At 30.6% G+C, this 27,924-nt stretch overlaps 2 protein-coding genes across 4 annotated transcripts; both read left to right on the top strand.

Annotated features, from left to right (window-relative positions):
* The first annotated feature begins 1,049 nt into the window (after positions 1-1,049).
* Positions 1,050-7,069, top strand: LOC112720364 (sugar transporter ERD6-like 6). Of its 3 annotated transcripts, XM_025771281.3 has the most exons (18): positions 1,050-1,741; positions 1,844-1,906; positions 1,996-2,085; positions 2,552-2,611; positions 2,735-2,800; positions 2,882-2,947; positions 3,170-3,245; positions 3,760-3,824; positions 3,993-4,085; positions 4,222-4,302; positions 4,417-4,501; positions 5,594-5,640; positions 5,729-5,791; positions 5,888-5,947; positions 6,028-6,093; positions 6,196-6,255; positions 6,615-6,729; positions 6,815-7,069. In XM_025771281.3, the coding sequence occupies exons 1-18, from the start codon at positions 1,547-1,549 to the stop codon at positions 6,925-6,927; spliced, it is 1,464 nt and encodes a 487-aa protein (XP_025627066.1). In that variant the 5' UTR covers positions 1,050-1,546; the 3' UTR covers positions 6,928-7,069. The 3 variants fall into 3 exon arrangements, with proteins under 3 accessions (XP_025627066.1, XP_025627067.1, XP_072062608.1); XM_025771282.3 differs by lacking the exon at positions 2,735-2,800; XM_072206507.1 differs by lacking the exons at positions 2,552-2,611; positions 2,735-2,800.
* An 8,931-nt stretch (positions 7,070-16,000) lies between these two features.
* On the top strand, positions 16,001-27,695 carry LOC112721039 (sugar transporter ERD6-like 6). Its single transcript, XM_025772123.3, has 18 exons — positions 16,001-16,135; positions 16,927-16,989; positions 17,102-17,191; positions 18,472-18,531; positions 18,641-18,706; positions 20,159-20,224; positions 20,336-20,411; positions 20,582-20,646; positions 20,725-20,817; positions 21,981-22,061; positions 22,217-22,301; positions 23,125-23,171; positions 23,950-24,012; positions 24,116-24,175; positions 24,762-24,827; positions 24,932-24,991; positions 27,197-27,311; positions 27,508-27,695. Exons 1-18 carry the CDS (start codon positions 16,001-16,003, stop codon positions 27,621-27,623), a joined length of 1,407 nt encoding a protein of 468 aa, XP_025627908.1. The 3' UTR covers positions 27,624-27,695.
* The last annotated feature ends 229 nt before the right edge of the window (positions 27,696-27,924 follow it).

Raw genomic sequence — 27,924 nt, forward strand, 5'->3', positions numbered from 1 at the left:
ATTAATTAAACTATGTTATTTTTATTAAAATTAGATCAGATAAATTGATTTAGCCAAAAAATCGATAAACTATACCTTGATCCGGTCTAAATTAATATTTTTTTATAAAAAATAATTACAATATTTTTATTATAAAAAATGATTAAAATATTCTTTTATATATATTTTAAAAATCCTAAATTCTAACACTTTTTTTTCTTTGTGTGGTTATAGAGTTAGAATTTAAGATTTTTAAAATTAAAAAAAATATAATAAAAATATTTTACTCATTTTTTATAATAAGGTTATTATAGTTATTTTCTATAAAAAAAATAATATTAATTTAAATAGGTTCAAGGTTTGGTTTACCGATTTTTTGACTAAATTAATTTGTCTTATTTAATTTTAACAAAAATAATATAATCTAATTAATTATATGTATTAAATTTTAGTTAATAACAAACATCTTTAAAAAAAGACGTTTTAAGCATCTTTATCGGAGTGTCTCTCATTTTGATAACTAAATATTTATTTTATTTTTATGAACTTAATTTTAATATATTTACAGCATAAAATATTTTATACCGTCATTCACTTATATTCGTTTTTTTAGATGATTATATAAATAATAAATATAAAAAATAACTATTTTATTGATATAATACCATTTAATTGAATATATGTGTAAAATTATTTTATACTGATATTATATTAAAATTAAATCTATTTTTATATATTGTTAATTTTGTTTTAGTAACCGTACATTATTGTTTATATTATATTAATAGTAATTATTATCCCTACGGAGTCTAGCTCCGCCCCCTGATTACTAGTTCTTAATACCGAAATATGTTAATCCTATATTTACGTGTGAGAATATAAAATTCATGACCGAAACTCAAGAGTGTTATAATAATTAAAAATAATTGAGAAATAAGTGAAAATAATGGAAATGTAAGTTGGAAGGAATATAACTGGCGGACAATGGTCCATAATTGGACATGACATCCACCAGTTAATTAATCACGTAACCTAATCTATTAATGCATTATTATTACATTATTTCCCTTGATGCGTGCGAATAGCAGAACAGGTGCCATATCCCTCGTGAGGCTTTCAGGTTTGATTACCAAATGTAGCATCAAACACGCGACAATTATTGAAGCTTCAGAATTGAGATTCAGACCCCCACACATAATAACTAACAACAATAATAATAATCCACCACTTGAGAGTGAGATAAGCATGATTGAATGAGTAGTGCACGCACTTCACTCCCTCACCACACCAACAACGCAAAATCTAAACCAATCCGAATATTTTATATTTTCCCAACAAATTCCTAGCTTCGATTCCCAAAGCAGACAAAATTCACTTGAAACATCTTGTCCTCTTGTTCAAATCTGACGAACAACAACAACAATTTCTAACGTGTCAATTAATCACAGCTCAGCAGTGAGCTGCTACCAGTCAAGACTGAAATCTCTTTTTCTGTGTGACATTTTCACGAACACGTAGAACGCAAGAGGGAGGGGAGGGGGTTCTGTTCTGAATCATCAGCGAAAAGATGAGTTTCAGGGACGAGGAAGCGGTAGGGAGGGACCTTCAGAAACCGTTCCTCCACACAGGGAGCTGGTACAAGATGGGTTCAAGGACGTCCAGCACCATGGGCTCATCTGCACAGGTCATGCGCGACGGTGCCGTTTCGGTCCTTTTCTGCGTTCTCGTCGCCGCCTTGGGTCCCATCCAATTCGGTTTCACGGTTTGCCTCCGTTCTCCTTGTTTCGATCTTTACCCAACGCTCGTTTATTATCTTGATTATCGTTATTTTGATGAATTGGGTCTGTTTCTTTATTGGGCATAGTGTGGGTATTCTTCGCCAACGCAGGAAGCCATAATCAAAGATCTAAAGCTCTCACTTTCCGAGGTTTAGTTTTTTATTTTTTATTTATTTATGGTTGGATTTGGTTGAGTTACTCTTTTTCTTGGAGTTTACGTTGAATCTTTTGGGTGCAGTTCTCAGTGTTTGGATCTCTGTCCAACGTGGGTGCCATGGTTGGAGCTATTGCAAGTGGTCAGATAGCAGAGTATATTGGTCGCAAAGGGGTAATTACTTTTAGAATTAAATTTTGATTCTCTCTCAATTTAAAAATAATTTTATACATGCATACGTAACGCCACTTGAACAAAAATCACTATTTTTTACATAGATTCTGAAAATGATCATTCAAAAAAACAAATGTGGCTATACGATTGGGTAAAATTTAAACCACCATTTTGATGCCCACAAGATTTTAGTTTCAACAAAATATCCTCAGAATGAAATGAAGGTACCCATGACCCCTTAAAAGTCATAAAACTTTGATAAGCTTTACCAATGGGGCCACAGGCAGGATTACCTTTGCCTCATTTATCTAGCTATTTTGTGGGAATTAGAATCTTTTGGATGCCAAATATTAGTTTGCCCTTTTTTGCCCTTTCCTTGTCGGTCTAATCTGAGCTGCTTTGAAGGAATAACTATGAATGTGATCGGAGTGGTGATGGTTTTTGCATGTTTTGAATGATGTTTCAGTCATTGATGATTGCTGCAATACCGAATATAATAGGGTGGCTCGCCATATCTTTTGCCAAAGTAGGTGCTATCAAGTACTAGTATGTTGCCTTTTGAGTACTAATATTCACACTATCCTCATCTGTTATTTGTAACCCTTTTGTCGCCTGACGCATTGTATTTCTATTTTGTTGCTTCCAATAGGATTCCTCGTTTTTATTTATGGGGAGATTATTGGAAGGTTTTGGCGTTGGGATTATATCTTATGTGGTAAAATTAGTTTCTCCCTTATGTCTCTCATTTGTTGGGTTGGACTTACAGAGTTAACCTAGTCTATCTGATACTATTTAGGTGCCTGTTTATATAGCTGAGATAGCACCTCAAAACATGCGAGGCAGCCTTGGATCAGTTAACCAGGTAGTAAGCCTACACTCACTTTTGGTTTCTGCTTTAATTTCCTAATTTTAGTTTTAATTATAATAGTGCCACAATTTTTTCTAATCTCCAATTTCTTCTCAAGAATTGGTAAAAAGTAGTAGTGATTAGGAAATCAAAACAAAGCTACATACATACTTTGTTTCCTTTTCATTGTATTTGAAATTAAGATTTGTCATTCATGTAATATATTTTTTGGCTTAGCTATCTGTTACGATTGGAATAATGCTGGCATATCTGCTTGGCCTTTTTGTCAACTGGAGAGTGCTTGCAATTTTAGGTAAAATCCTAATTATTTATTGATTCAATGTTTGTCAATGGACATATCACATATGGAACTCTTAATATCCTTAGTTAACTACGTATTACATTTAAGTTTTACTGAAAGGAACACAAGGAACATGTTTGGTGTTTGTGCGTACATAGGTCAAATTTGTATGACAATAGAATATTATGTCTATCTGTACACAAAAAATGTGTGTATTTTACCTATAGCTGCTCTTAAAAAGTGGAAAGTTATTTCATATTAAAGTTAAGCAAGAGGTTCTGAACATTTGAAAGAGCATCCATGCGATGGCCTAATCATACACATCAAACTTAAGGCTCATAAAACAGAATGCTCTAATGACAATATTATAATCATGATTTTGAGTAACTTTCCTGCTTAACATCAAACAATTGACAGAACAATACATACTTAGGACTTGGTTTGAAATATTAGTCTGCAGATCAAACCATTACAGAATTTCTGCAACTGATATAATAACAATATACCTTGTTCTATCCTATTTCAGGAATTTTGCCTTGTACAGTACTAATTCCCGGATTATTTTTCATACCAGAATCTCCCCGATGGTTGGTATGATCATATGTTTACAAGATATCTTGAACCTTCAACTTTGTTAATATGCTCATATCTTAAGTAAAATGTTTGTAAGACATTCTGCTATTTGCTGATTTTCTCTCTTCGTTTTCTCCCTTTCTTTCAATTTTCCTTCCTTTGTTGGTTGGACTTGGGGAAGTATAGGCCAAGATGGGGATGACAGATGAGTTTGAAACTTCTTTGCAAGTACTTCGAGGATTTGATACTGATATATCTCTTGAAGTACAAGAAATTAAGGTATTTCACTCATGTTGTTTTGTGACTTTTGCTAACCAAGTCACTTGCATGAGAATAAGCATCAAAGTTCTGTTACAGAATAGTTTAATAACATGTGTTAACAACCATAAACTGATTATCAATCTGCTTTCTATAGAGATCTGTGGCATCATCAGGAAAAAGAGTAACAATACGGTTTGCAGATCTCAAGAGGAAAAGATATTGGTTCCCTTTAACGGTACACTGTTATCTTTTTCTAGTTTCAAGCTTATACACTGTAACATAACTAGCATTTCCTTTGTTATTTATATGAAAACTCACCTGCAAACTTTTGCTAATTCGGCAACTCCAGATTGGAATTGGATTACTTGCACTTCAGCAATTGAGCGGTATCAATGGAGTTTTGTTCTATGCAACGATCATCTTTCAGAATGCAGGTAACTTATCAATTGTTAAGTTAAATTTCATCATCATCATTATTATTATTATTTGGGGGCAGGGTGATGCTGGTCGGAGTTTAGGAAAGAGAGAATAACGAAGATTTGAATAAGTTTTATCACGAATATTTCAAATAAGTTTTAATCTTCATCCATGTGGAGATGTTAACGTGACAATACTAGGATCAAAATTGAAATATATTTGAAATGTTATGAATGAAATTGAGACAAATAAAACATAAAAAACATACTTATCACTACAAATTATTTTATTATAAATCAGAGTTTTCCTAAGGATATACTACAAATAAAATTTTTTGATGGAATAAAAATGTAAATTTTTCTCTTTCGTACTCTTGATCAATGTCTTTAGCACACTCTTTAGCTAAATCCTATAAATAGATATTTGTAAAATGATTTTTTAAGAAAGAATATTTAATTATTAATAATTATAGTGTTGCATTTAATTACTAAAGTAGACATTATTGTTAAGTTCAAACACCAAGTACGATAAGGCGAGAGACATAAGTGTTGGAATTGGTAATTCTTATGTTGTCTTTAAGAATTGAGGAAACTCATCGTTTGCATAAAATTGGTATGTGGACTATGGAATCATAATTACAACCCTATACGAAACTGGAAACATGAAAGTTGGAATTGAAGAGCCCAATGCCAATTGTAAACTCTAATCCAATGCTTAATTTGAGATGAAAACAAGAAGTTATTGTGGGGGTCACCAATTGCGATTCCAATTCTAAACTTTAATCCCATTCTAAACTCTGAGCTATGATTTGAATGGATTGAGATTTGAGATAGTAGATATGGGATGGAAATGGCACCCCTACGAGGCAGTAATCTCCAGTTATTTGTATTATATTTCATAATCATGTGAGCTTTTTGATTGTGATAATAGTCATTAAATGAAAAGGAATATGAAGGTAGTTGTGCTGTTCTATAATTTACAGTAATTATATATTTTTCATTAGTTTGCATTTCCGCACATGGTAATAGTAATTATTTTGAGGTCCTAAACAAGCTTTGGATTTATCAAGGTAGCACTTGTGTTGGTATTTGACCTCAGTATTGTAACAGGAATTCAATCCAGCAGTGCTGCTACAGTTGGACTTGGAGCTATTCAGGTTTGGACAATAAAGCATCGAGTACATATCGGATTTCATGCTAATATAATATAGAATTCCGTTCTCATAATCATCCTTTCTTTTCCAGGTCATAGCAACTGGAATCACTACATGGCTGGTGGACAAAAGTGGAAGAAGACTACTTCTAATTGTGAGTATTAAGCAAAATTGATTTTCTGCACGACTTATCTTACTAAATAATGTATATGGAGTTCTATAATATTGAGATTGGTTTTCTCTTCTGCAGATATCGTCATCTCTAATGACAGTTAGTCTTCTCGTTGTTTCTGTAGCGTTCTATCTGGAGGTAGGTAATGGTAATTAACAGCTTGATTCAATTTCCATGCCTTAGCTATGCTTCTAACTGGTATATTTCAATGATACCAGGGAGTTGTATCTGCAGATTCTCATCTGCAAAACATTTTGGCAACTGTTTCTGTTGTTGGACTTGTGGTACGATATTGGATCTAGTTGGCTGAACAAGTTATTTATTTATTTATTTCTGTGATCTATGAATTTTAGCATTCAACACTTTGAGCAACTGCTTCTTTGTAGGTTATGGTAATTGGGTTCTCCCTGGGGCTGGGACCAATCCCATGGCTTATAATGTCAGAGGTATTTACTTTAATTACTCAAAACAAAAAGTACTCTACAAGGTCACGGGTTTGATACCACATAAATCCCTCACACTCTATCCTGGGGTGCATGTGTGTGATATAGACCAAAAAATTAAGGCCAATACATAGGATACTGAGAGTAGGCATATTTGGTGGTGAGACCATACTTTATTTAAACAAAAAGTGGTGGGACTTGCATAACTTGTCATTCATTCTTATCCTCTCTGTATTCTCTACACATTTTTTTTTTCTGGATGAGTAGGCACCAAAAATGAAAAATACTTGAAAGTATTCCTACTTCTTGACATGGAATTAATGATCGCTGACCTGCAGCATAATCTGTTTCTTGTTTTTCAGATACTTCCAGTGAATATAAAGAGCCTTGCTGGTAGTGTAGCCACCATGACAAACTGGTTGACTGCATGGGGGATCACAATGACGGCGAACTTGCTTTTGAGTTGGAGTAGCGGAGGTGTGTTACGCTCACACGTGTTCATGTTTCCATGTTTAATGTCTACTCTCCCATGTCTTGCTTGCTGACTGTTGACTTTTTACAGGGACATTCACAATTTACATGGTGGTAACTGCCTTCACCGTTTTCTTTACGGCATTGTGGGTACCCGAAACCAAGGGAAGAACATTAGAAGAAATTCAGTCTTCCTTTAGATAGATGTGTGCTGTGGAGAGAACATGGGGCGGTAGTGTGTATTCTTTGAAAATTATATTTTGTTGAGCATAATGTATTTCTGTAGCCCTGTGGAATCATCATCATGTATTATGTAAGTTGTTTCAAAGGGAAAGATTTGCTCATCCATTTGTCTCTTTTGTGAAATAAGTGTACTAGCTGCTTTTACACAGATACACTATAACTTGAAGTCCTTCCACATAACGATGGTCGTCAAGGTGCTTGTCCGAAAGCAAACAATCATATCTAATGAAGGTGCCACGAGTGAGTAGGTTCTTATTGGCCTTCCTAAGGGATGTCATGTTTGTAATGAGAGGCCAGTTTGGGTGCCAAGTGTTGGGGACTTAGGGTTATGTAGGGTAGTTAGGTCCACATGATATGTTGTGTTTTTTTTTTTTTTTAGTTCGGATAGATTTGACAGCTCTCAATCCCAGGCATTATATGCTCACTCACACCACACTCACCCATACAATATTAATAATTCTATCCTTTACTTAATATCAGCCAAATTTTGAATTCGGATGCATTCATTGTAATGCACAGAAGATGACTACTAGAATAAGACCTTGCGAGCGATATGTAGTGTTCTTTCTCTTGTGATCCCATTATGTTACTAGTTTTGATGGATTTTAGTATTGGTAGGGGAAAAAAAGTGCTGATGGTACGGATTAGAGAAAAGAAAACGAGCAAAGAGAAAAAAAAAAGTTGAAATGCAATGAAATTTATGAGGTTTTTCCTTTTAGTAAATTTATGAGTTTGTTTGGATGCAAGAGCTAAATAAAATAATAGTAGCAGTATAATTTATCAAATATATTATATATAACTGTTTTACAAATTTGTTATACAATCAGTTTCAACTTGCCATCATAACTGAATGCATTTTCATCTTTATCATTCTCCTTCAAGTTGGAAGCACTTAAAACTTGTCCATATTTTCATCTCCATCATCCTACCTCAAGTTGGAAGCACTTGAAATCTATCCTCTGTTCAGATCTTCCCTCAAGTGGGGTATGCAAATCCAACATGCCTAGCTTAGAAGTGAGTGCTTGAAAAGGTTCGGGTGCCAAAGCTTTGGTGAGAAGATCAACTGTTTGATTAGCTGAGTTAATGGGCAGCAACTTCAATATGCCAACTTGCATCTTTTCTCTTACAAGGTGACAATCCACTTCAATATGTTTGGTGCGCTCATAAAACACTAGATTGGCAACAATGTACATGGTTGATTGATTATCACAATAGAAATTAATAGACTACGGATGAGGAAGTTGGTAATCATGCAGCAAATACAATAACTATTGACCCTCTTTTGTTGCTTGAGTCATGGCTAGATACTTTGCTTCCGAAGAAGAACAAGCCACAGTCGTCTACTTCTTACTCTTCCAAGAAATGAGAAGATTCCAAGAAAAACCAATAATCTGACACTGATTTCCTAGAATCAGCACAAGTTGTCCAATTTGAATCAACAAAACCAAAGAGGCGAATAACATTTTGGCATGAGAAAAACAACCCTTTCGCAAGAGCTTGTTTGATGTAACGAAGGATATGTACAGCAGCCTTGTAGTGTTCATCGGTAGCACAATAAAAAAGTTGACTAAGCTTTCCCACAGCAAATACAATATCTCGTCGTGTATTAGTCAAATATAATAACCTTTCAAGTAACCTTTGAAAACATGTCAGGTCCTCAAGTCTCGTGCCATTATCTTTAGAAATTTTATCATTATAAAGCATAGGAACGCTACACTGGCTGGTTTTGCCTCTAACATCCCACACTCCTCAAGTAAGTCAAGTGTGTACTTACGTTGATATAAGGCAATACCTTGAAAACTACGTGCCACTTCTATACAAAGAAAAAATTTTAGCTTTTCCAAATCTTTGACGCTAAATTCAGCATCCAATGCTTTCTTGATAGTCTCAATTTCAACCAAATTGTCTCCAGATAAGACTAAATCATCCACATATACAAGAATTACAGCTAAGCCATTATTTGTTTGGTGAAGAAAGAATGATCATGGCTTGATTTGATGAAGCCATGCTGCTGAAGAAAACCAGTGAGACGTAAATTCCATTGCCGACTAGCCTGTTTGAGACCATACAAGGACTTATCAAGCCGATAAACTGCACTATTGGGGACAACAAGGCCTTGTGGAGGAAGCATGTATACTTCTTGTAACTTGCAAAAAAACGGTATTCACATCCTGCTGGTATAATTTCCACCCTTTTGCTGCTGCCAAAGTGAGTAAAAGTCTCAATGTAGTAAGTTTTAAACTGGACTAAATGTATCAAAATAATTATAGTTAGCTTGCTGACTAAAACCTCGAGCCACAAGCCAAGCTTTATGCCTTTCAACACTCTCATCGGAATTGAATTTAATCTTAAAGACCCACTTGCAACTAATGGCACGCTTTCTTGGAAGCAAAGAAGTAATTGTCCAAGTTTTGTTCTTTTCAAGAGCGAGTAACTCCGCACTAATTGCTTTTCTCCAACACTCATGCACAACAGCTTGTTCATAAGTCATCGACTCAACTGTAGTAGTTATAACAAGGGAAAAAGCTCTATGGATGGGGATAGCGACCCATAATTCACCATTTGAAGTAGTCTATATTTTCTTGAACATGATTGAATATTAGAGCAACCTGTGTTAACCAACATGCAATGATAGTCTTGTAGGTAATTAGGTGGCTTTCTAATGCAGTGAATTTTCTAGGACCCTGAACATGATGGGATGAACTAGGTTGAGATGCATGAAGATGAGAAGTTAGTGTACGTGAAACTGATGTACTATGAGATGTATTTGTGGGCTCATGATGTGTATGTTAAGATATTAAGTCATGTAATTGTGGCGGATGTGATGTATAGGAAGGTAATCGGGACGAATGATATTGCAAATTCAATGAATTATCAACAAAAGGATCAATGTCATCAAAATGATAAGTAACGCTATGCATGGGAGCAAACTTAGATTGACTTTCTTTAAGAAATGTCTGAGTGGATTTATATGAAAAACAATGATCCTAAAATTCTACATTTATGGACAAATATGTTTTTCTAGTGTGAATCTCAAATAGAACATACCCTTTAGTGCCAATTTGATAATCAAGAAATACACTTTTTAGTGTCCTTAAGTCAAATTTTTTTCTTCTTTATGAAACCAAAAATTTTAAGATGATTTATGTCAGTATTCTTATTAAATAAAACTGCAAAGAGAGTTTGGTTTTTTAAAATTAGACTTGGTAATCTATTTATTAAACGTACAGTTTGATCAATGGCATAATTTTAAAAACACTTTGGTAAACCAAATTGAAAAAATAATCCCTTGCAATATTTAATATGTGTTGATATTTTCTCTCAATAATACCATTTTTTTGGGACATTTTAAGACAAGAAGTTTGATTAATGATGTCATGTGAATTGTAAAAAGTGATTTTAAACTCAGGATCATTATCCGAGTGAATGGTCTTAACTTGAGTTTGAAATTGAGTTTTAAGCTAGGTTATAAAATTCTATTCCTCCTTTCCACAACACCATTTTGTTGTGGTGTTCTAGAACATGAGAAGTTGTGTATATGTCATATTTATTACAAAAAGATTCAAAATGTTACTTTTCAAATTCTTTATGATGATCAGTTCGAATTGAGACAATTTTTAAATTCTTTTCATTTTGAATCTTCTTGTTGAATTTTTCAGAAACAGAAAATGCTTCATGCTTATGAGCTAATAAGAACACTCAACCAATCTAGTGTAGTCATCCACAATAATCATTCCATAACTTTTTTCTCCAAGACTTTGAGTTCTAGTTGGTCCAAACAGGTCAAGATACAACAATTCCAATAGTTTTTTAATAGAAACATCTTCCATGGGTTTGAAAGGAATTTTTTTTATTACTCATTTGACAAGCATCACAAGTGATGTCTTTATCAAACTTAATGTTAGAAAGACCTCTTACTAAGCCTCTTTTAACAAGCTTAGAGATTTGGAACATGCTAACATATCCTAATCTCTTATGCCACATCTATTTTTCAGATTTCATTGAAAAAAAAGTTATATTTTGAACCTTAAGATCATCTAGAATGAGATAATAGATATTATCACATCTTTTTGCAATAAACAAAATAGCTCCTATTTTTTCATTTATGACTCTACAATCTAATTTTCTAAAGATTACTGCATATCCAATGTCACATAATTGACTTATGCTCAATAGATCATACTTTAACCTATCTACTAGAAAGCAAGGTTCTAAAAACCGGATTAACCGGAAACCAGTCCTCTAGCCGGTCCGGTCATCCTCAAAAACCGACCTGCAAAAAATCGGTAGATCAAAAACCGGTCAAACCGATAGGTAACCGGTGAACCGGATAAACCGGACTGTTTTTTCAAGACCCAGTTCACTGTTTAACATAAAACGTCAGCATTTTACGAAGAAGAAAAAAAAAACGGAAAGCCCAAAACGACGCAACACCCTCCTCACCACTTTCTTTATAAACGAATTTTTTTGGTGACTGAATTGAAACAAACTCTAGCAGCCACCTTCTCCAGTCACCATTCACCTCACCTCACTACCAGAATCGACGCCGAATCAGAGCTTCTGTCAGCGGATCGAAGTAGCTTCCACCGTCGTGGATCGAAGCAGCTGCCAGCGGCGTCGTCGTCTTGAACTCTGAACTCTGAAGCTTCTGGCATCACAAACGTCTACTCAGCCCTGTTCTTCTCGCCGTCGTTCTAGTGCCTCCAGAAGCTTCCTTCCTCCAACAACAAGTTCACCTACAACTGCAACAACCACACCTTCAACTTCCTCATCCATAATGGCTTCATTCGGTTCCTCTTTTTTTCTCTCTAGATTTGTTTTCTCTGATTCAATTTTGTGTATATTTGTATGCATTTTTGCTCAGATGGTTTTTAGGTGAAATTCTTATTGTGTTTGAGTGATTTGAAATGCTGCATTGTCGTTTCCTCTTCTGAGTTCATTGTCACCGTCGTTCCTCCCTCGCCATGTCTCTAGTAAGCCGCTGCTTCTTTAGTTTCGATTTCTAAGATTCTGGCTTCTGAGTTGATTTTTTGTATTAGATTCTGAATTGGGATTGTGTTCTGAGTTGGGTTGTTGCTTAATGTGATTCTGAATTTAATTTATATTGTTTCACTTAGTTTTTTTGTTTCTGGATTTGGAGGTTGAGTTGTCTGTATTCTGAGTTTTTGTTGTTGAAAAGCATTGAATTTGTTGAACCTAGTTAGGGTTTGGTTAGTTATAAGAGGCTTGTTGCACAATAAGAGATTTCATCAATGTGTTATTCAATTGAATTGTATAAGAGAATTGACGTTGAATAATTAGCCTTGGCTTGATAATGTAGCCTGCAAGATCTTTAATTTTTTGCAATTTGAGTGAAAATTCTGCTTCGGTTAGTTGTTTTAAAGTCATCAATAAATTTAACTCTGACTATTATCAATGAACTTTTCATCTTCAATTTTTATTATATCTTAAATTTTATTAAAATTTTTTTATTTAAAAATTAATGAATTTAAATATTTAAAATTATATATTAATTTTTTAATAATTTTATTTAATATTTAATTAAACCGGTTGAACTCCGGTTGAACTCCGGTCGAACTATTGAACCAGTGAACCAGTCGCCTTACCGGTTCATTGACCGGTCCGGTTCTCGCAACCTTACTAGAAAGACACTACCTATATAAGTAGAAAAGTCTTTGCCAACTTTACCAATGACAATTATTTTACCATCACCATCATCTTTGAAAGTGACAAACCTCCATCATACTTGTTGAATTTGATGAAGAAGGTAGCATTTCCAGTCAATGACTTGAACATTCACTTTTAAGATATCACATGTCCTTTTTCTTCTTGGATGTAAGACAAACCTACATGTTCTTCAACTAATCTTAGGTATCAAAATCCATTTGGATCCTCTTATGTGAAATCCTTTTGGTTGTCCCATAGCATTATAATTATGAATAATTTTATACAATTTATTATCATCACCAAAAGATTTTAGAAAAATGAATCATTATTGAGGAACATGACCATTTCTATTGCATTTATAGTAATGGTTCTTATTTGTTGAATTTTGAGGCTTGCAGAAAATTTTGGTTTAGCATTCTTGAAAGAGGAAGCCTCAAATTTTTTAAAAGTTTGTTTGTAAACATAATTACTTTCTTCTTTGAATTTAAGTCCAGATTTTTTAAAACAGGATCTTTGACAAACAAATAATTTGTCAAGATTTTGTGAATCTCGAAGAAATTTTGCTAAGTTTCCAATAAGATTCTTAATTTTCTCATTTAGCCTTTCATTTTTAGCAATTAAATTAGTAAAGGCTGAGATCTAATGCTTAAGTTTGAATTTGTTTAATTTAGCTCTTAAAGCATTATTTTCTTCTTTCAAAGATTTCTCATCACAAATTTCGGTTACCTTTACCTTTTCTAATAAAAATTTATTTCCAACTTTCGATACCTCATTTTCTTTGCGCTTAACATATTTATCAGAAAGATTTTTTGAGTTCATAGTGAAATTTTTTATAATAATATAATGCAATTCATCAATGAAAAAATCAGAAAGATCTATCTTATTCATGTCCGTGTGATCAGCCATCAAGCACATTTGAGTCTCTTGATCAAAATCTTTTTCATCTTCAGAATCAATGTCATTTTTCAAGTCTTTTCATATTGCCATCAGCACCTTCTTTTTGTCCTTCTTTAATTTTTCGTCTTTCTTCAATTGAGGACAGTTGGACTTAAAGTGATCTATTTCCTTGCAGTGGTGACAAGTAAACTTGGATTGATCTTTCTTGAAATTTTTGGATGAAGTAGTTCCTTTGCCTTTAATTTTGAATTTCATTAATCTTCTCATTTTTTTGCAAAGAGCACCATTTCTTCATCTGAGATACTGTCATCAGATTCCTCTTCTTTGGCTATCATTCTTGATTTTAATGCTGCATTTTCTTTTTGTCATCTCTGTCTTGAGACATGTGAGTAGTTTCATAGGTCAACAACTTGTCTCTTAACTCATCATAGGTGATTTTTATCAACATTATTTCTTTCAAAGATGGCTATGCTTTTTACTTTCCACTTCTTAGTAAGACCCCTCAAGATTTTCCTCTATCCACTCATTGTCTTTCTTTGACACCACATCTCCATCAGCATTTTGCTTTGTTGGAATGTCAGGTCCATTGAAAATACTCTTTCAGATATTGTAGTCGATTGACTGCACGAAAATTCTCATTCTCTCTTTCCAGTATGAGTAGTTGATGTCGTTGAAGTAGGGAGGTCGATTGTTAGACTCGGTGAGTGTGTAAGCCATGATGTTAGCACCCATATTATTGGTGGTGGATCTTTATTCCTAGTTGTAAAGCTTGATTTCTTGAGACCTTGCTCTTGATACTAATTGATGGAACTGCTAGAACTTGAGAAGGGAGTTGAATCAAGTTAAATTCAGAAGTAAACTTCTTTTGCTTTATTTTTTGTGGAAGCTGATTATGCATGAGATTTTTTCTTTTTGTCTCTAAAACCAGAAACAAACAAAGAAGGGAAGAAGAGAATGATGCCAACATGTATCCTGGTTCGGTTTTCTAGTGCCATGAAACTTACATCCAGTCTCCACCACAACCATAGTAAAATTTTCACTATAATCAACCAAATTACATACACCAATACTAATGGATTACAATCCTAATTCATCTAGTATCAAATTCTAAGCTTATACTCTAGCTACCACCAAGTGCTATCCCAACTTGACAAAAGAAAATTTATTGGTTCAATCAGCCACCAAGTGTTATCCCAACTTGGCAAGGGGAACTAAACCTTAGTTCAACAAAACCAAAATTACACAGAAACTATATTGGCTTTTTCATGCATCTCTCTTACCTCTTCTCTCATGGTTTTTTCATATTTTTTTACTCACAATAACAAGCATTTTTTTCAATTACAGAAAGATAACATTAGATAGGCATATCACTAAAATTTCGAATGAAGCTCAAGGTTGAAGGAAGATGATTTTTGCTCATGTGGGAGAAATGATTCTCAAATGCCACACCCTATTCCTTACTTCAAATGATGTTGTGAGCCCAGCATTATAGAATGCAGCTTACTTTTCAAATTTTTTTCACTGCCTCTTTCAATTCCTGGTACATTCTTTCCGTTGTAGTTGTCTTCTTTGACATGCAATACTTTTTCACTCTACTCCACTATCTCTATTGTTTCAGGAGCTGCTCCACCACTTTTTCTCTCTTGCATGTTGTGTTTTACTTTTTTACTTTTTTGAATATTATTTTACTAATGTCCTTCGAGTAATATTACTTCTTTGTGTTCTTGTGCTCCTGCTATCCCATAATACTACCAAATATTTCACTTTTTTTTTTCTTCATAAATTTTTTAAACCTTTTTTTTTGTTTCAAGTTTCTCATTGTTTTTTCTGAAGTGTAATGGGCTGAAGCATTGAAGTTGTGACATTTGAAGTTGTTGAAGCAGCTTGAGTGTTGGGCTGAAATATAAAGTAATGGACCTGCATCACTGATACACATAATAAATTAAATTAGATTTTAACCAACTTGGGTTGGTTGAATGGTCAGCTCACTCGTCTACTTAAGCAAGTGTTGGGAGTTTGAACCCCGTCTACTGCATGCAGCAACTTATTAGCTGGTGTCAGACGCTTCCGTGATGGATTAATTCTTAACCTATCGAGTTGGAAATACCGTTTGGGTAAACAAAAAAAATTAAATTAAATTTTTAATCTCATCCACAAGAATATGCATCCAGGTTCATTTGTACCGTAATAAACAATTATAGTGTGAAGATATAAATTTATGCAGAAAAAATATTCATTTTAAGTCAAAAAAATTATTATCTAACAGTACTAACGATTCTGTTGACACTACACATGTATCTATTTTGAATCACAAAAACAAATACATGTATCACATTTTTCGCATACCCAATTGAACCGGACAAGCTAAGAAGCAATACGGATCTTGTATGTTGTTAGCTTCTCATATTCTTAACCTTCTTGACATGCATTTCTCAAACTAACAAAACAGATTAGAGTAACCTTCAACATAATGGCTCATGCGGAGGATTCCGAGGATGCTAGAAACCTTAGGCAGCCACTCGTCAACGCCAATCATGGCTCCTCCATGTTTGTTATATTGTGTGTCTTGGTCGTTTGTTTGGGTCCTATTCAATTTGGTTTCACGGTGATACTTTCACTCTCTACAATTATATCACACAACCACTATTTTAAATTGCCCTTCTAGTAGTCACAATATCAGATCAACTCTTCTAAATCCAAACAAATTGGTAAAGTAAAAAAATAAGAGTATAATCATTCTTAAATTAAAATTGTGATACTTACCCATGATAGAAGTTATAATTTTAATGGTAATTTTATTTACTTTATTACTTTACAAATCTTTACTCTTTCTAGGGATTTTTTCCCCCAATATGCATCGTGCTCCTTGTCGTGTAATTTTTTTTAAGAGTATATATTTAAATAGATTCTTCAAAAATTTTGTATTGGACGTTTTTGTTCAAAAAAAAAATTATTACGTTGAGATTCTTGAACTTTATAAAAAAAGGATATATAAGTTTTTTTGTCACACTTTTGATGATTTATTTGTTCAAGTAAAAATAACAGTTTTGATTAAAGTAGAAATTTATATATCTTACTTTTATAAAATTTAAAAACTTTAATGTATTAATAAAATTTTTAGAAACGAAAACATTTGACCTAAAATTTTTTAAGTACATATTTGAATATATACTATTTTTTAAAATATTAAAGTTTAGTTCAAATTAAGTGATTTAGAAAAGTACCAAATTAATGTTGTGGCCAAATCATGTGAAGCGTGACCTGGCCCGCCCGAAATTTGAATCCTTGCACAGACCATTTTTTTTCACGTTCCTTTTCATCTTGCACATGAATTTTTCTTTTTATTTATTTTATAATGATTAAAATTGTACTTCTTTTCTATTACATTGTTCACAGATAGGGTATTCCTCTCCTACACAATCTGATATGATTCGAGATCTTGACCTCTCAATTTCAAAGGTACTTTGGGCGAGTGAGTTCTAATATTGTTTTCAATAATTATTTGAAATACTTAAATCCAAAATGGGTAAGCAAGTACACATGCCATTTATTTTCTGATTTGTTGGAACAGTTTTCACTTTTTGGATCTTTATGCAACATTGGTGCAATGATAGGAGCAACGGCTAGTGGTCACATAGCAGAATACCTTGGCCGTAAAGGGGTATTATTTTTCATTATACTCCAACTTAATTTATTTTTCATTTTCTCTTTAGTTTATTATAAATATAAAGCATTCATTTTAATCTTCTATTTTATTAACTTACCTATTTTCTAACAATGAAATATTTGAATGCAAATGTTGAAAACTCTTTCTTCTTTCACTATCACTAGGTTCCTCAAAGTGGATTGAAAGTCAAATACTTTTGGTTGATAGAATCTTTTTTTCCTCTAACCATTTTAATAACTTGTTGAACATACTTATTAATATTATAGCCAAAATATTACCAATTTGATTCTTAAAGGATTATTATGTTGATAATTACTACATAAAAATTATTTTGAACAAAAAATAGTCTCAAAAAACTATTGTGATACCAAAAAGGTCACTAAAACTAAGTAGTAAAAACAGATTCTATCATTTAAGAACAATTAACTTTTAAGAACTACTCATTTGTCAATACTAATATTGGAGGTTTTAAATTAGTAGTTTCACCCAATTATATATTTTTAACTTTTACATCTTTTCTTTACTACATATTTTGTAAATGTTTCAAAAAAAAAACTGGAATAAAGTTCTATTCGAAACAACAAACACAATATCTTTAAGATTACTAACATCCAATATTACTTTTTAATTAGAAGAATGCTTGAAAATTATTAAAATTTATTATTTTTGACCATCAGTTAATGATCTGTTTAAAAGTATAAGCTAAAGTGCTTGTTTGGACATCATTAAATTGATAAAAAAAATTTAATTTTTTAGTATATTTGACAAATTTCTAATAATAAAAATAAAAGCACTAGAAAAATAAAAAAATTTTTTGAGAAGCTACAATTTACGTCTTTTTTTTAAAAGATTTATTTTTCTTAAAAAAAATATTTTTCACATAATAAATAAATAAAAAATACTTTTATCTTATTTTATCCAAATAATTAATAGATAAAAAGATCTTTTTATATGAAATATGCAAACATAAAATCACTTTTACTTTTGTAAAAGATCTTTTAAAAAAATATTATTTAAAAAAATATCTTTTTCGAAAATAGTATCCAAACAAACCCAAAATATATTATTGAATTATTAAACTAAATAAATTGAGTTGATGACTAAAAGTAATAATAAAAAATAATAAATTTTGATGGTCTTTTAGTATTTCTCTTTAAATTAATTAATTTCAACGTTTTTTTGGTGACTAATTAATTTCAACGTTTAAAATGAGATTAACTACTTGTTTTGAAACTTTAATTGCAATTTATTGTTGGTGAATTTTAAAATTGCAGGCTCTAATAGTGGCAGCGGTCCCAAATATAATTGGATGGCTCACCATTTCAGTAGCCAATGTATGTAGTAATTACTTATAATTATGTCTGGTTTGTTGTCATGAATACTACTACAAAATCTTACATCTAACATTAACGTTTATGTTATTACTCCATATATTATATGTAGGACTCATCTCTTCTATTTATAGGAAGATTGTTGACAGGGTTTGGTGTCGGAATAATATCTTATGTGGTAATTTCACTTTCTAGTACTTCATTTATACATATCAACAATATCTAACTAGTTTAAGTGACGGAAAAACTTATTTTTCTTAAAGTTATTCCACACAATTTTAAAAAATAGTTGGAATGGCAAAATAACCTATTTCTTAGCTAACAAGTTTTAGGTTCAAGTGTTGAAAATAACACAAAAGTATTTCTTATGCCTTATATACAATGAAGAATATTTTAGGGGGGGAAAAAATAAACACCAGTCCTTTTTATTATATTTCCGTTATATATATTATAGAAGTATAGAAGTATAGATTATGTTTAAAGATCATTATAGAAAAACGACCTTACTCTATTTAATTTTCGCCTTCTAGTTTTTCTTTTCTTTGCGCTTTAAACCCTTTCAATATATATAGAAAAAACAATAACGTTAAATATACCTTCCAAATTTATAATGAGAGTTATTTGAATTTTGAACTCATTCTCATTGCTTATAACTGTTATTAAGAATTGAATAAAGTATTGTTTTTGTTCCTAATGTTTGGAGTAAGTTCTATTTGTGTTCTTAACGTTTAAATCGTTCTATTTGTATTTTTAACGTTTATAAAAGTGATTCAATGTTATCCTGCCGTCAATTAACTTCATGAGCTTTAGTTGAAGTTCTGAAAATCTCTTCTTGAAATTAGAATAATACAAATGTCTGAGACAGAACTGATGATCCACTCCGGATAATAGTTCGTCAAAAATTAAAATTAATCCCTACAATATTTACATAATTCACCTTTTTAGCGACATAATTGAACCTGAACACAAATAGTAGATACAATATTAAAATAGAACACATCCAACTGAAACTTAATTGAGAATGAATACATTCAAGTGAGAATAATTGAAAAATACAATCTCATCTATTAATATAATTGACGGCAGAATAACATTAAATTACTTTTATAAACGTTAAAGATACAAATAAAACGATTTAAATGTTAAGGACACAAATAAAACTTACCCAAATAATTAGAAACAAAAATAATATTTTACACTTAAGAATTTTTTTATAAACACTCCAAACTATAATCAACCTCGCTCAAACTACCAACTGAATGAATGAAAATTGTATTATATATAGCTATGAAATATTGTAATTATCTATTATTCCTAAAATGACACCAATGTAAGCTTAAAATAATTTGGGAAATAGTATATGAAAATTCAATATAGTTGTGATTTTTCTAGAACTTTGAAGTCAGGGAAATAAAAATTCATGTTCAATATTATTGTGAAGTAAGTTCTATATGCATGAATAATAATTTGATTTATTCAATTAGCTTAGGTGGCAAATTAATTAGCTTTCCTTTCAAGTGTCTTTTTTTGTGGCCATACAATAATACGATAAGATATACCTTTTGCTATTCTCTCATAATGCTCTTTAATTCATTTTTTCATCATAATAATTTTCTTAATATACATATAGGTGCCCGTTTACATAGCAGAAGTATCACCTCGAGATATGAGAGGTAGTCTTGGATCAGTGAACCAAGTTAGTGTTGTTATTACTTAACATCTTTAATTTACATGTGTTATTTGTTTTTTCAATTTTCTATATATACACATCAACTAACATGTAAAGTTATTTCACTATTTTTTTTAGCTCACAATCACCATTGGAATCATGTTGGCTTATTTGGCTGCACTTTTTGTTAAATGGAGAATGCTAGCAATTTTAGGTAAAGTCTTAACTACATCTATCTCATAGTTTTTCTCTTAACAATTCAAAACTTTTGCCTCAATATATACATACATAACTGCCATTTAAAAGATAATTATAGTTTAGAAGCCTGATGAATTAAAATAAATTTATAATTAGATACTAAAATATGTTTTGGTTTCTTTATAGGAGTTATTCCTTGTGCAATGTTAATACCAGGACTATTTTTCATTCCAGAATCCCCAAGATGGTTGGTATGTATCATAATATCAATAACGTGCTTTTTAAATGTGCTATTTTATATGATTCATTTTATTTTTTATTTTGTTTAGGCTGAAATGGGGATGATAGCAAAATTCGAAACTTCCTTACAAGCTTTACGAGGACCCAACACCGATATAACATTGGAAGCCCAAGAAATACAAGTATTTCATTTTATCGATATATATATGTTATATAATCATAACAAGTTCTAGCTAGGTTTGGATTTCCACCTTTGCATAACAAAAAAAAAAAAAAAAAAGAAGAAGAAGAAGAAGAAGAAGAAACATTGATCAACATGTAGATTATTATGTAGCTAATAGTAGTTTATGTTCTCTATTTTAAATTTAAAGATATCAAACATTGATTTACATGCTGAAATTTTAAATTTAGTAAATAAGAATTTTTCACTTACCTAATTCTATTTGAATAATGGTACACGACTGAATTTTTTGTTAACCAAATCTAATCAAGTTGGTTTAACATAATAAAAATTAGTTATAATTAATATTATTTGAAGTCCTATTATTTAATTTGATTGGAGTTGCTTCATAAAAAAATTTAGATGTATAGCATTACTCAATATATTTATCATTGCATTTGGTAGTTCATGAAATTTTACCATCTACATAAACTTTTAATTAGGGGTGAGCACGGGTAGCGGGTACTCGATTACCCGTCCGAATCCGAACCGAACCAATTAAATTGGTTCTGAAACCAACGGGTAATCGGGTCCAACCCAAACCAAACCGATGACTTTTGTTAGTAATTGGTTCGGGTATCAGTTTTGGGGGTGCGTAACCTGAACCAACCCGCAAACCCGATCATATATTAATTAAATAAAAAATAAAAAATATATGACTTTTCCACTAGACAATGATTATTCATTATTAATATGTTTGGATTTTAATGAGTTTAGTTTTTAATGTATTTGGTGTTTAACATATTTGAATTATTTCTATTGATGTTACATGTTTATTGTACTTGTTGAATTTTTAAGATAAAAATTTGGTTTTTTTTTATGAATTTCAAAGTCATCGGGTACCCAATTACCCGAACCGAACCAATCCATTCTTAATCGGTTTGGTTTGGTTCGGATACATGTACAAAAAAATACAAATTCGAACCAAACCGAACCAATTACATTTTGATCGGTTCGATTCTAATTTTACCATAAACCCAAACCAAACCGACCCGTGCTCACTCCTACTTTTAATGTCCAAAAGCATTCAATTTCTCTATCTCTTTGTTATAGATATAAACATTCTCTATAGCTAGCTACTATTTGATTATATGGTTTAACAAATGTGATATATTCATAATGTAGGGTTCTTTGATGTCAAACAACAAATCAGATACTATACAATTTGCAGATTTGAAGAGGAGAAGATATTGGTTCCCTTTAGGGGTATGTTTCTCCTTTAATTAATACAATAAATTCATCTAATCATTATTTTCTCTTCTTTTTCATTATTTATTCAACTTTCATTTATTTAATTGGACACTAGTTTGAGTTAAATTCTAATTATTTCTATTAAATAATCTTGTGTATGCATCATGAAGATAGGAATTGGATTACTCGTCCTTCAACAACTTTCTGGTATCAATGGAGTTCTTTTCTATTCTAGTGAGATCTTTAATAAGGCAGGTAGGTGATCAAATAATTTTACATTAGTTTTCTTTCCGTAAGTAATAACAAATAAACCTTCAAACTAGAGAAATAAAATCTGCGAAGTTACGGACTCTTTGATGAGTTATCGTATTTGTATATTGGATACATTTTAGACATGACACTCATCGACATTCGTCTGACACGTGTGTCTTCTCTAACTGTGTTTTAATAAAAAAAAATTCTTCTCCGAATATGTTTAAATATACTTAAATACTACATGCCAGTGTGTCCAATGTTATTATTCTTAATATGTATTTTTAAAATAAATTTAGAAATAATATATAATATTATTTGTTAAAATACAATATATTTTAAATTATATAATAAAAAAGGCATTAAAAATAGTTTAAAAATTAATTTATATTTTTAATATTAATAAATTATCAAAATATCATTATAATTTATCTAAAAAATACATTTTATATATATATATATATATATATATAAATTTAAATTTATGTGTCTGAATGTTTAATATCGTATCGTGTTCTTTATTTATGCCAGTATTAGAATAAAATTATATCAAAGATCCAAATCCAATCTTAAACTATACTAAAGATTGAGACCTTTTTTAGATAATCTTCTCAGCTTTTCAAACTAAAGAAAAAACAGGAAAAAATAATAGAAACCATGCAAACTTGCTATACCTCTAGATTTTAAAGCTCAAAAATCTTCATTATTTTGCATTAATTAACTATTAATTTTTGAGTCGCTATGTTCATATAAACTATTTGTTACTTATTATCATCAACCTTGTTTAAGTTACAAAGTTATATAATTTTGTATCTAAATTTAATAGGAATATCTTCCAGTAATGCAGCTACATTTGGTCTTGGAGCTATCCAGGTTAGAAAACTATCTTGTTCTAAAGTGTTATATATAAATAAAGAAATTCTTTTACATTAAGTATAAATTATTATAAACTAGTTATTTCAAAAGTTTAAGTTATAACAAATTACATAAATAATTATATATTTAATTAGAGTAAATAATTAAATTCGTTCATAAAAAATTACTCACTCTCCAATTATTTTTTTTAAAAAAATTAATTAAATGTGTCTTTAAAAAAATTTAAGTTAATTTTAATTTATTAGTCTTTTCGCTATTTCTCTTGCTAACAATATTAAAATTTGTTAGCATGACATGTTAAATTTGCTAATATTAAATTATTGATATTAAAATTTACTAACGTGACATATTAAATAATCTTATTGCTAATCTTATTTGCAAATTATTGTAATCTTATTGATGTTTAGCTTTTACAAAATTTGGTATAAATAATCTTTACGATAGATCATTATAATTTGCCATGTAGAGATATGAGTATTTGGTATATATATGTACACTCTTTTGTCGGACCCAAATGCGGTGTACATTTTTTACAAATTATTGTGGTAACTTATAAAATTGAGAAGGATATTGTGATAAAAAAAAAAAAAAAAGTGGGTTGGTGGGGGAGAGAGAAGAAAGTGGGAAGAAAAATTGAAAAGAGAGAAAATATAAATGGATGTAAAGTGTACTTGTAAAATTAGCTGTGTACAAATAATAGTTCTGAATATATTCATTTTTTGTAAACATAAAAAATATTAAATTTCATCTCACTGATAACTGTGTTACTTTAAAGGTTTCAATGACTGGAATCACAGTGTGGTTGTTGGATAGAAGTGGCCGCAAATTACTTTTGATAGTAAGCACCAATTGAATATGATTTTTTTCCAATATCCCTAATGTAATCCTTTTAGAAATATATAACATTTGAGGTTGAATTTTCCTTGATTTTATTTCTCTAGGTCTCAACCTCTATAATGACAATTAGCCTACTCCTTGTTGCAACAACATTTTATTTAGAGGTTAGTCAGATAACTTTATTTATTATAACAACTAAGTTTGTTATTAGTACCCAATTTTTGCTTTATTTTTGAGTAAAAGAAAGAAAACTCCAATTAATTTAAGAGTATATATTCAAATAGATTCTTAAAAAATTTTGCGTCAAATATTTTTGTCCCTAAATTAAAAAAAATTATTACGTTAATTGAGGTTCCTAAATTTTATAAAAATAAGACATATATGTCATTTTGTCACACTTTTAAATACCTATTTGTTAGAGTGAAAACAAGAGAGATCTCTGACTAAAATAGAGACTTATATGTCTTACTTTTGTAAAATTTAAGAACCTTAATATAATAAAATTTTTTGAGGACAAAAATACTCAACGTGAATTTCTTAAAAGACATATTCACTTAATTCAAAGTAGTAACATTACCAGAATATTATTCTTTACTTATTTAATTTATTAATTCTTTATTTATAAAGTAATTACTCAAATTAATTCCTGAAATTTTTAAAATTAGACATTTTAATCTCAATATTTTATTTATATCATTATATGCATAACTAATATATATGGAAATTTTTTGTTGGTTTGAATCCACGTAGGAAGTAGTATCATTTGATTCAAATCTTCATACAACCTTGGAACTGCTATCAGTTGCTAGTATTGTGGTATCATTTTATTTACTTTTCATTTTTCTTCATGCTTGTTTATGCCTTAATTTATTTATTTAGTTGGTACATATATTAGCTTAGTTATCAACTTTTTTGTTTAGGCTATGATCATCGGTTTCTCACTAGGCACTGGACCAATTCCTTGGATCATAATGTCTGAGGTATGCAGAAAAAATGATTGAGTACATTTCATCTTAAGTCATAGCGCGTATTTTTGAAGTAAATATAGTTTACTCTTAACAAAAAAGCCAAAAACTTAAAACCCCGAAAAATGCACAAATAAGCCCAATAAAAATAATAAAAAGATGCAAAAATATAGTATTAATTTGGGAAAAACAACCAAAAAAACCATCAGTTTTTTTCACAAATGAAAACCACTTATGCATATGATCTAACATTTTGTGAAACAACCATTCAAAATAATTAATAATGCGAGGTAACTATGAAGTTAATCAAGTCAATAATTCTGTTAGTCACATAAGCATTTTTTGTTAACAGGGATCGGACGTGATCAATTAGTGTTTGAATGTTTTTGTCAAATTTTTAAATTTTTTAGGAGCTAATTTATTTTTTTACGTCTTTCGGGAGTATGTTTATCAGTTTCATAAAATTTCGTATACAAATTTGATGATTTACTCTTTTGAAAAGAAATATTAATAAAATTTCAGTTTTTGTTTTCAAAAATTTTAATTTTTGTGTCCCCACTTTCTAAAAATATTAAAGAGATTAAAATTTTGTGTTCTAATATTGAAATTTCAGTTTCAACATTTGGTCACTAGATACATTTCTGAGTTTTAATTTTTTAGTCCCAATACCTCAAAACATATACAGCCTAATTGTTTTAAATAATGATATTTCAGATAATGTTCATTTTGACAAATATGTATCGTATGATAATTTGAGAGTTTTTAGACACTAAACATTTGTTCATGTTTCAAAAGATATATGATAGAATAGGTAGTATATTTTTATGGAGTATACCTACCCATGTTAAGTTTGACTATAGGTTTTTTTATCTAACTATAAAGAAGCTTGTAAGAAGTTATGATGTGAAATTATTTAAAAACTTGACCGTTCAAAACATGATAAATCAAACTTGAGAAGAGTCAATTACAAGAGCATAAAATCAAGTTTAGGGTTATATGTAACAAAATAAGCATTTAGTTCTTGACGACCACACGATGGAGAACAGTTTGATGCTCCATTTGATGATGACATTGATGCTCTTGAATTACTTAAAGATCTATTGGGTTTTCATTCTGGGAGATTTATTAAAGACGGATGACTTTCAACTAAGTATCCTCGATCTTAATGAGTATGTGACTATAACTGATGAGGGATAATTAGAGTGTTATGTAGATTTAGAAAATAATTAAAACAAAAAAAAATAATTTGATGCAATACAAGATAAAATGCAATCCTTGTATAATGATAACCAAACAATTAAGCTTGGGATGTTACCAAAAGAGAACAATATAATAATACTTTGTAGAATAAGTGGGTATAGAGGTTAAAACCTGAAATATTTTTATCTCCAAGATAAAAGACTAGGTTGGTGATCAAGGGCTATATATGCAAGAAAAGGGATATTAACTATAATGAAATTTTTTCACCAATAATAAAAAAATAGGACTATTTTGAATCTAATCACAAGTTTTATTTTAGAGATAAAGCATATGAAAATAAAAATTACATTTTTTAATAATAATCTTAAAGATAAAATTTATATGAAAAAACCTAAAAGTTTCATGAAAAATGCAAAAAGATCATACGTGCTAATTGAAGAAGAGTATATAGGGCTTGACGCAAGCTCTGAGAGAAAGATACAAGAAGTTTGAGTTTGCTACGGAGTAATATTAAATTTTTTAGAGACAATCTATAAAATATATCAAATGGCTTAAAAATGCTTGAGAAACGAAGTTGAAAGGTAAATAGGTATGTTTTATGAAATTACAAACTTTTCCAAATATAAGATTCTTGTTCCAAGCTGTATATAGGTATATAGCACTACTTAAATTGTGTTTGCTAATCTAATATATAAAACAAAGATTTAACTTAGTTTACAGATAAATTATAATAACTCTTCTTATTAGGAGTTTTCATTGGGTAGCGACAGACTCTTAAATTGAGCTTAAATTCGCGACAGATTAGACTTTAACCTATTTGGTTGGAAGATGCCGTAGATAAAAAAAAAAATTGGCCTCAAAATCGTCATATTTCATCGAGCTAAATACAAATCTATAAAATAAATTGATCAAAATCTAGGGTCAAATCTGGGCTAAAACAAACTCAGTCCTAGTCACCAACATGCATCATTAGTTTCTATTGTAAAAAAGAAGTAATATAAGAAATAAAGTACTTTTCAGATACTACCAAGTAATATTAAAGGGCTTGCTGGAAGTGTAGCTACGTTTATGAATTGGTTCACTGCCTCACTAGTAACCTTGACTGCTAACATGCTTCTAGAATGGAGTAATCCAGGTATTTTCTCTCTTTCCTCCCTTCCCCACTTTAACATTTCTTCTTTCTTTATTTGCAACTCACTTTTTAATCATGTACGTTTTAATAATCGATGGCCATTTCTTTTTAAGTTGCCTTCGTATAATAAAGAAGGAAAGTTTAATTTCTTTTTTTATGAAGAGGCTACAACTTTTTAATAGAATCTTGTTTGAACCAGGAACATTCACAATTTATGCAACCTTTTCTGCCATCACCCTTGCTTTTGCAATACTATGGGTTCCTGAGACCAAGGGCAAAACATTGGAAGAAATTCAGGCATCATTTAATATATAATTATGTTGATGACTACAAAATACATATACATGGTATTTTAATTGTTTATTGTATAGTAAGCTTCAATTTTATATGCACCGGAGATTCTAGACAGAATAGTAAAATTTCTATGCTTTATGACATAAAAAAAAAAACGTTATACTTGCTAGTGGTAAGCCTTTCTATTTTGTTTCCAAAAAAACACATGAGGTTTTAACTTTTAACATAACATGTGGATTTTATTTGAGATGCTAGTTTAATTTAACTTAGCTTTATCACAATATGGTAACAATGCAAAAATAAATACTTAACATATTAAGCA

Source organism: Arachis hypogaea, chromosome 11 (assembly GCF_003086295.3).
Source record: "Arachis hypogaea cultivar Tifrunner chromosome 11, arahy.Tifrunner.gnm2.J5K5, whole genome shotgun sequence".
NCBI lineage: Eukaryota > Viridiplantae > Streptophyta > Magnoliopsida > Fabales > Fabaceae > Arachis > Arachis hypogaea.